This window comes from Hippocampus bargibanti, linkage group LG01, assembly GCF_051943395.1.
Source record: "Hippocampus bargibanti isolate YZ-2025 linkage group LG01, ASM5194339v1, whole genome shotgun sequence".
Classification (NCBI taxonomy): domain Eukaryota; kingdom Metazoa; phylum Chordata; class Actinopteri; order Syngnathiformes; family Syngnathidae; genus Hippocampus; species Hippocampus bargibanti.
This window is the reverse complement of record NC_142734.1, coordinates 34,754,314-34,763,922: the sequence shown is the minus strand read 5'-3', so window position 1 is coordinate 34,763,922 and position 9,609 is coordinate 34,754,314. Positions and strand designations below refer to the sequence as shown.

The following is a 9,609-nucleotide window of genomic DNA, read 5'->3' as shown; positions in this document are numbered from 1 at the left end:
CCAAACATTATTTCTATCTAATGAATTGACCGAGAGCCATCTTTCATTGAATAAATACCAATTGATCAAGAAAAATGTAGGTCTGTAGTTCTGAGGCCAGAGAGTGCATTGCCGTCCCTAAAAGTCCACCACTGATATTAAAAAGAAAAAAAATAGGAAAGCGCAAACGATAGTTATTATTTTGAAAACTCCAAATAACCGGAAACGCGGCTCTTTATTACAGTGCTCTTGACAATGGTGTTTCGTACTCATGCGACGGAGGACAGTCAGACGAGTACCACTCGCCTGTCCAAGTTGTCTCTTCCCGCAACAAAAACCAATCCTCAATTATGCTCTGACTGGAATTTTCATTTTTAAACTTGGGAGTTCGTCGCCCCATGTTGATTTTTGTGGATGTACGGTCATGTTGAAACGCCGCAGCAACGCATTTATGTTTTAATTTTTTTTTGTAATTAGGTGGCTGGACCTTTGTCGGTGCAGGAATGGAGAGCCACTTGATTCTGACATGGATGCTCATATGTTTGCTCCCGAATACTTTGAATGCGCAGGGTGGTGCACCCGAGGAAGGTGAGTCAAATCTAAATCCAATTAAAAAAAATAATTAAATAATAATAATCCATTTCATTTGGACAGAAAGATAAGATCCTCATAAAAACACGCTCGCACAATAACGTATAATATGGTTGAAGGACGGATCATGCAATGGTGACAATTAAGGAAAAAAGAGCAAGGACAGAGAGGGTTTTTTTTTAATGAAAGCTTAATGAAAGCCTGAAGCATTTTTATATTAGTATTTTTTTATGATAATAATAGCGATTCTGATGAGAGAGAGAACTTATGTGTACATTATATACATGCATCTCTATGTCGTTATTGTTTATAGTTCTATTCTGTTACGATTGCCTATTCCATTTTATCCTGCATTTACGTGTGTTTATTGTCTATATTACCACAAGTTGTTTATTTGATATTGCTTAAGATTTAAACAAATAATAACAATTAGGCAATAACACATTAAAATTATAAAACTGCTCACCAATCTTTTTGAAAGAGATTCAATCACTGGGAGAGTAAATGTTTTCTAAAATAAAATCAGATGTTTTATTTTGATGAAAAAAAGACAGTTTTACAAAGGACAACAGAAATCAGAAAATCTTTTATTTCACAAGGACGATGACACAACACAGTACATTTATTTCAATATATCTTCATCCTAATGACAAGTTTTATTTCTTTTATTGTCACTTTTCTTTCCGTCAGTGTGTCTGTTTGTGTTTCCTTTGAAAAAAAAATATGATGCATCATCATATTATTGCAACTAAAATATATGGTTCCTTCAAAACTAAAACCTTAAGCATTCAGGAGGCTAAACTCAGTGGTACATTTTAACTGCTGAGTCTGTCATTGAGAGTTAAGATAGTTGTTGTGGGTGAGATGCTGACACTGTGCTATGTCCATGAATAGGTGATGATTGTGTTGAACCCACTCAAAGTTCAGCAGCAAAAAAGAGGTTTGCACCTGTCTACATGTCATCTATTCAACCCTAACATATAGAAATAATGGCAAATGTGCCTGTTCGCAGTTACATTTGGAAAACAATGGCCCTGTTGTGTGAAATGTACTGTAAATTAGAATATTGCAGAATTGTTTTCTGTTGTATCTTAAAGCCATCTGCACTTCACATTTGCTGAAAAAAAACTCTCTCCATGTGTTCTGTTGCGAAACCAAAGGGTGGATTGGCTTCATCTTTCAATCAGGAGTCCACCAATAAATGTGGAATTAATTTCTTGTGGGTTAAATCCCTAGACTACACAAACTCGGAAACAGATGCAAAATGTGGACACGAGTATTGAAACACATCTTAACGGTCATTTCTCGAAATAAGCACTGCTCAAAAGTTCTTTGCATTGGACTTTTTAGGACATTTTCTTCCAATATTTAGGTGGAGTGTCATTGTTCAAAATATGCCCAATGTTTTAAAGACGCACATAATATTATTTCCATGAAAACCAATCACATTTTAACGTGTTTTATTTTTAGATGGCATTTGGTGTGAAAGTTTTGAGTACTACTGGACTAGATCCCACCTCTTAAATTCTTAATTTTACCAAAATATTCTGGTCACTTTTAAACCCGCCTCACACAGTTCATAAGAGCATTCTTGGACGAGTTTGGTGTGGAAAAACTGACAGTTCCTGACCTTGAAACATGTCAAACTTTTTTGGAATGAAACAGAGAGACAGTAGGCCCTTTCTCAGAACTGCCTCTATACGATCCTCCCTTTTCTGTACCTCAAGCCTTCATATTGTGGCTACAGGTGTTAAAGAAAACCACATACCTGCACAAAACTACAGATGGTGGTGAGGGAGCCGGTTGTTATGATATGGCAAACCGAACCCCCCCCCCCACGCATTCCCAAGTCTAAACAGTGAGATTTATTGGAAATAATTCTCCATTGAGATGGAAAGACAAGCAGCAATAATGTGTTTGGATATGTTATAATTGTGTATAGCTTCACACCTCACTGCAAACAGTGAGATCTTTCAACATTCTCATACACTATAGGAGAAAAGGTTATAATTATGATTAGTCGTTCTCTGAGTGCATATCTGATTTATGACACTTGCATGTTTGGTTTACTTTATTCTCATTCACGGTCTAAAAATCTCACACTCCAAAATATCCTGTTAAGTTTTTCCTCTATTGCTGTCACTTTCTGTGAGGTGAGCGTGACCATATAAACATTCCTTGCCTTCTCTCACATGGAACTACCCGCAGACTGCCCCTCTTCTTTTTTATAGTGTTCTCTGTTCCTTCTCCCCTAGGTAGATAGATAGATAGATAGATAGATAGATAGATAGATAGATAGATAGATAGATAGATAGATAGATAGATAGATAGATAGATAGATAGATAGATAGATAGATAGATAGATAGATAGATAGATAGATAGATAGATAGATAGATAGATAGATTTAGAATCAAATTCTGTATCTTGTTTTAGGCGATTATCTAAAACATTTTTTTGTTATTTCTAAGAATAAAGACAAATATAAGAAATATACCCAGTGAAAACATGACATATTGTACATAATGTAACAGTTACAAAAACTGACATGTGCTTAGCTTGGCAGCTTTTTCTAAGCACTGCGACCCCGATGATATCATATTGACGGTTTCACTTTGGACTTGCTATATTTGTTGTGCGTCTATCTCTCTTATCGTCACTGTAATTGCAGACGTTCATGCTAACTATTGGTGGGAGGCAATGCTCAAAGACATTTTCTGAGTTTGAAAATGTGTCATGTGTATCTTGGAGGCATGAAAGGAAATGTCTGAAAAGGTTTACAACTACTGACACCACAGATTAACATCACAATCAAGTACGTATGTACCTGTTTGCGGAGTAATTTTAGGGATTGAGATATAGAATTGTAATGGCAGTTCAGAGAATGAGATCTAGATGGGTGCAGAAAAGCAGTTTTGATGGTGGGTCAACATTAGAAATACCGTATTTTATTAATACAGAACAAACAATGTGTGACTTCTACCTTTTTATCCCTTTCATATTTTTCGATACAGTTCTTAACTGCTGCGAGGGGGACGTCCTTTTCCTGTTGGATTCCTCCGGCAGCGTATCGTCCTATGAGCACTCCCGCATGCTTGACTTCCTGTCTGGACTCCTCCTACCATTTTCCCTTGGGGAGGATCAGGTGAGAATTGGCCTTCTTCAAGTGGGCACCCAACCTCGTCTGGAGTTTGGTTTCGACACCTTCCGCACTCAAAGTGGCCTGCAAGGGGCTTTGAGAGCCACCAAACCCCTGAGGGGGGACACCAACACCGTTGAAGCGTTGAAAATTGCAAAGGATCAAGTGCTGCGACCAGGAACTGTGGGCGGGGCTCGTTCGGGGCTCCCGAGGGTCCTGGTGTGGCTGACGGATGGAGTGAAACCGGGCGATGTGATTGGCCCAATGGCCGAGCTGAGGGATGAAGGTGTGGCCGTGCTGGTGGTCTCCACCGGCCACGGTAACTATCAGGTGTTGAGGCAAGTTGTGTCGCCACCTGTCGAGAACCACCTGTACTTCGTGGACATTGATGACATGAGCATCATCTTAGAGGATCTGCGAGATGCCATCATCGGTGAGTTTGATGGATATCAAAGCCTACAAGAAGAAGAAGTCTGAAACAGAAACACACACACGAAAGGGAGACGACAGAGCTTGAAACAAAAAAACAAAAGTGAAAAAAAAACAAATAAAATTGAAATGGTGAGAAAATGGATAGAAAACACAGTGAAATTTGAACTCGTTTCAACTTTATTGATAGTTCAAAGGCAGAGTATAGATTTCTTATTCTTTTCCTTTCGGCTTTACCCTTCAAGGGATCGCCACAGCAAATCAGTGTCCTCCATCTTGAGAGGTTTGATCCACGTGTAGACTGCAAGGTTAAAATATCCCATCAGGCTCCACAAAGCCATCTGTACAATTTGACGAGAATATACAAGCAAGGGACCAACTATTAATGAAGTTTCTCGTGTATCTCCCTTCATCTGTTGCTGTTGCAATATCACAACTTCTAAGATGTACAACGCAGAGCTCCTTGAGACACTTTATGCAAAAAGCTATCCATTCCATCAAGCCACCAACGACCATCACAAAGGTAAATAAAACGACTTTATTATACTGTACAGTTGATTTCTTTAATTACAATACCATAGCACATTTATTATACATAAAATAAGGTATACTTTGTGTAGTTTCAAGGCTTATTTGGTTGAAAATTATGTTTTATGGGGACCTGGGAAGGGATTATTCTCATTTTAATGGTTTCCTATGGGAAATTAATGTGTGGAATACACACTTTTCGCCTGACAAACACTTTCTGGGAACCAATTAAGTACGTAAGCCAAGACGTCACTGTATTTGTTTTGGTTTACTTGAAAATGCAGCTTTCAGTGACGATGATGATGCAAAATTTAAATATAAACCTGCTATATAATGCAGAGCCACCAACAAATAATATCTCTTGAAACACTATGCTAAGTCAACAGCAGGTCTCACTAGCACAAGGTCATTGCTCTTGGATGGACATAAACATTATGCTACCAAACCGCAATGACCTCTTGGAAGTGCCAATACCCAGATCAGAGGTTTCATTTCGAGTTGCTGTGAGTTCCATGCATCCTTCTACAGACATGGACACGGGATGGCAATCCAGATTCATAACTGAGCTCATGTGTAATGAGATAGTGTGATCTATTCAGGGATTAATACATCCGATGCTACTGTGACAGACAAGACGCGTACAAATTCATATATTCATTTATATATATATAGACCGAGGACCATGTCCAGTTCCCTGCTACCAGATTAGGAAGCTGCCTGGACACCCCCCTGGGACTCCTCAACAATTTTACCTTCACAGTGCTGCTCAAAGCCATGTTTGAATTCAATTTACTGTATGTGCACAACAAAGACAAACAGATCAGGTTACATGCCCAGATAACACCTCAATGTTATTATTTTGCCTCAGAGTATCTGACCGGGTTGTCTATATCGAGGTCTTATTGCAGGGGTTACGAATGTATTGAGAAATCCAAGGTGGTCTGCTCTCTGGTTTCTGTCTCAAGCTGAGACATTTTTAGCACTCTGTCTTGCCCCATCGTCTGAATGACAGTGTGGTCCAAAATACTGACAAATATTTTTATAGAGTGAATTTTGCATTGGGGATAAGTGACAAATTTACCTGCATAGTTAAGTTATATAAATATACTATATATTATTTATAAAGGTGGATATTACACAATGTTTTCAGACCAAACAAAGTACCCAAAATGCATTGTGTGTGTCACTTTCTCGGTCATGGGCGTTCCTGATGTGACGTCACGTCAGGCATCGTAATCAACTCGAAAACAAGACTTCCTGAATATTCAGCGCGAGTCTTAAAATGTAAAATATAGCTATATGCGGTGGAACCTTTGTAAAATGTACTCAGTAGAAGTCATTTGAAGTGATTTTGCAAATTATGGACACATATATTATACTATTTGGAAAACTTTTTTCATTCACTGAAGGTGCGCCTTATACATGGAAAACGTTTGAAAATACACCATTCATTGGGGGTGTGCCTTATACTCCGGTGCTCGTTACACACCGGAAAATACGGTACATTGACTTAGAAAGAGCACACAAGACTCTACAATAATTTTAGTAAGTGAGCAACTTCAGATTTTGATTTCGAGCAAACATCACACTCATGTTTACATTTGTCCATTATGCCTTCCACAGAGATAATCCGTGCTGAACGTATTAATGTCCGGGATGTATCCTCTCACGCTGCCACGCTCCAGTGGCGACCTGTTCTGTCCGGTTTGGCGGGTTACTACGAGATCCGCTACGGTTCACATCCATCGGGTGGGACAGGAAGTGGAGGAAGTGGACCTGGGACCAGTCCGAGCACTGGTGGGAGTCATTACCAGAGACTAGTTCAATCATCAGATTCTGACACTGTCAGGCTAACAGGATTGAAGCCTGACACTACCTATACTGCCATTTTGACTCCAGAGTCCAATGAACAAGCTTTTAACACTCTGTCGGTCACCTTCACGACACAATCAGGTTGGATTTTAAACTTTGGAGCGTGACAATTTTCCTCAAATATGATCTTTGCTTATGTTTTATTTGGTCTCGTCCAACCAGAAATCCAAAGTCCGGCTATGGTCACGGTCTCAGAATCAGGACCGACCAGCATCCGAGTGAGCTGGGGTCCCGTCCAGCCGCAGACTGTCACAAGTTACTACATAGAATACTCTTCCCTGCCCACTGGAAAATTACATACTGTCACAGTGGACAAACTTCAAAACTCCACGCTCCTCAAGAACCTCCAACCAGGGAGCACTTACCTGGTTACGGTCAGTGCCCGGCATTCATCGGGGAAGGACAAGGCAATGTCGGTCAAAGCCTGCACGCAAGAAGGTGAGCTATACGAACAACTTGGTGGCTAACGAACAGTGGTGGAGCATCCGGCCCATCAAGGCCTTCTCTGCTATCCTAAACAGTGTCAGACATACTGATCTACATTTACAACTCAAATGTTAATATTTATTTCTTTTTTTATTTTACAAATTATGGACACAACTTGTCCGGAGGCGTCAGTTGTCCTTTAAGTAACATGAGTGTTCCCATGTGTGCTGACGGGTACTATACACTTCCTTTTCACTGGTGCAAAACCAAGGCGTGTTGGATAATCATTCTACCCAGTAATTGATGACAACTGCCACTTTCTATTGTTGTATGGCTCCTGATTTCTGATGTATTTTGCAGTGACTCCAGCTCTGGCTGACCTGCACCTGACGACAGTGGACAGCCACTCTGTGCAAGTTGACTGGAGAGGAAGCTTTGACGGTTTGAAGGGCTACTGGCTCACCTGGGAAGGACAACAAAGAGTGGATCAGCGCTCTTCTTTCTACCTGCCGCCCAATTCTCTTTCGACGCGACTCACCAACCTTCCTCCTTCCGCGAGGGTGTGTGTGTCACCCATTTATAAGACAGCACGAGGGGAGGGACTGTGTTGCGTGGCAAAATTTGCCTCAGGTGAGCAGCATGCTCTGTATGCTTTTTCTAAACAAAAAAATAACAAATATATAGAGTATGTATATAGTTTGGATGAATGTAATTCAAAAACAAGTTAATTAAACACAAAAGTAAAACGTTTAACTTTTCCTTTTAATCTGGTGCTGCACTTTGTCCTCCCGAATACTCACCATTTCATTCTTATTTATGCTATTGTCTTGTTCTCTTTCTGCCCTTTCAGATGTGTCAACGCACGGCTACCGATCATAACACTGCGGTAGCAACGAAAGCACCTAACCAAACATGGAGGCTCACGGCAAAAAGAACAATTTTGACTATTCATTCACAATATTTTCCCATGGCTCTCCTTGTTCTGTGAATATCATCCAGGAATGATGTGTGTCTTGGCGTATTGAGCACTCGTGTGGAAAACATAGACACTAAGGAGTGCTCCGCCACAATGTGGAGCTTGCTGTCTGAAAAAAAAGTTTGAACACAAAAGAACTATTTGTGTTCATATTTCAATTAGCTCTGTGTTAATGCTTTCCCAGGCATGTGTAATTTTAGAAACATATCTCAGTTTCAACATTATTTAATATCATCCAAAAATTGCCTTTAATGCGGCAAATTGTGTATACAGTAGCTGTTAGAGGCCCATTCAAACTAATTAATGTATCTCATGTCTTTGTTGAAAGGCTATGCTGGCCATCCATTGAGTGACTGATGTGGCTTGTTTTGGAGAATAGTTTGCACGAAGGGGGCATTAATGCCCTAAGCATTTCTTTTGATTTTTTTTAAATACACACCATCCCTGTAAAATAAAAGTTAACATTGGTCTATTCTTATATAAAGTACTGATTGTACAGTATTTGGCAACTTTTAGAGGCCAATGTACTGTTCTGTAATAACCCTTCAGTGTGGCCTTTAACCAAACAAACATAATACAATTGCCTTGATTATATTAGTCATATTTATTCACACCAGGTAACTAGGATTATTAATTGTCAACACACTAAAATGTTGTCTTTTTCCATGTTAAGACTGTCACTGATTTAGTATTTGCTGCCCTCTACTGTCAACATGTACAACATTTTCCTCTTCGTAAAAGAGATCGACGTCCCCGAAGACTTAAAACATGTTAACCGGCTATCTGTTTTGTAACACCAGCACAAATACAGCCATTTAATGTTTTTTTTTTAATGTATCCAGATTCATTTTTTTTGTGTCTTTGTCACTTTTCAGTATTTTTAAAGGAAAACGTACACGGTTGAGCACGTTTTGACTACTTCACATGACTTCTACTGAGCGTATTTTACAAAGATTCCACCGCATATAGCTATATTTTACGTTTTAAGACTCGCACTGAATATTCAGAAAGTCTTGTTTTTGAGTTGGTGACGATGCCTACCGTGACGTCACGTCTGAAACGCCCCTGACCGAGAAAGCGACACACAATGCATTTTGGGTACTTTGTTTGGTCTGAAAACTTCGTGTTGATCCATGTTGATGGCGAAATTAGAAGGAAAACACATAAATAACGCGATGGTGAATCATTGTGCGTTGCATCAAGACTACTTTTTGATACTAGCTAACAAATTCCCAGCAGACAAATCAGCCCATTTCCAACGGAGCTTGGGCGCCATCTTGTGCATTTTCTGGGACGCTGCTACATTGGAGTCCAGACGCCTCAAAATGACACGAAAGGACTTCGTTAATCGATTGCAAACATTTATGCTTTCCTCTTCATCATATTAATAACTGGATGAGTAACAAGAAAGCATCTTCTTCGAATCTAAAGCCATTGTTTTGATTCTCGAGCATGGCAAGACGTCTTGGCGTGACGTCACGGACAAGGGGGCGTGACCTTCTGAAACTGGCCATTTCCGGTTTCAATTTGAAGTACAGTTTTAAGTCATTTTTATTTGTGTTTTGCATTTGACTAAAAATATCAGCCTGCGTGTTTTGGGTATTGTAGATGCAATAAAACGTTTTTCTGATGTCAGTTAGGAAACAAAAAATGTTGTCGGTTATCCTTTAA

General features: G+C 39.6%; 1 protein-coding gene across 1 annotated transcript; it reads left to right on the top strand.

Annotated features, from left to right (window-relative positions):
* The first annotated feature begins 256 nt into the window (after nucleotides 1-256).
* Nucleotides 257-8,787, top strand: vwa1 (von Willebrand factor A domain containing 1). Its single transcript, XM_089012912.1, has 6 exons — nucleotides 257-567; nucleotides 3,583-4,140; nucleotides 6,288-6,617; nucleotides 6,699-6,974; nucleotides 7,323-7,592; nucleotides 7,813-8,787. The coding sequence occupies exons 1-6, from the start codon at nucleotides 483-485 to the stop codon at nucleotides 7,839-7,841; spliced, it is 1,548 nt and encodes a 515-aa protein (XP_088869038.1). The 5' UTR covers nucleotides 257-482; the 3' UTR covers nucleotides 7,842-8,787.
* The last annotated feature ends 822 nt before the right edge of the window (nucleotides 8,788-9,609 follow it).

What these genes read in the sequence shown, in the direction of transcription:
- vwa1 (XM_089012912.1), top strand. Translation starts at nt 483, where the DNA reads ATGGAGAGCCACTTGATTCTGACATGGATGCTCATATGTTTGCTCCCG. An exon ending in CAAAGCCTGCACGCAAGAAG is followed by an intron (nt 6,975 to 7,322) that starts GTGAGCTATACG and finishes TGTATTTTGCAG; the next exon opens with TGACTCCAGCTCTGGCTGAC. An exon ending in CGTGGCAAAATTTGCCTCAG is followed by an intron (nt 7,593 to 7,812) that starts GTGAGCAGCATG and finishes CTGCCCTTTCAG; the next exon opens with ATGTGTCAACGCACGGCTAC.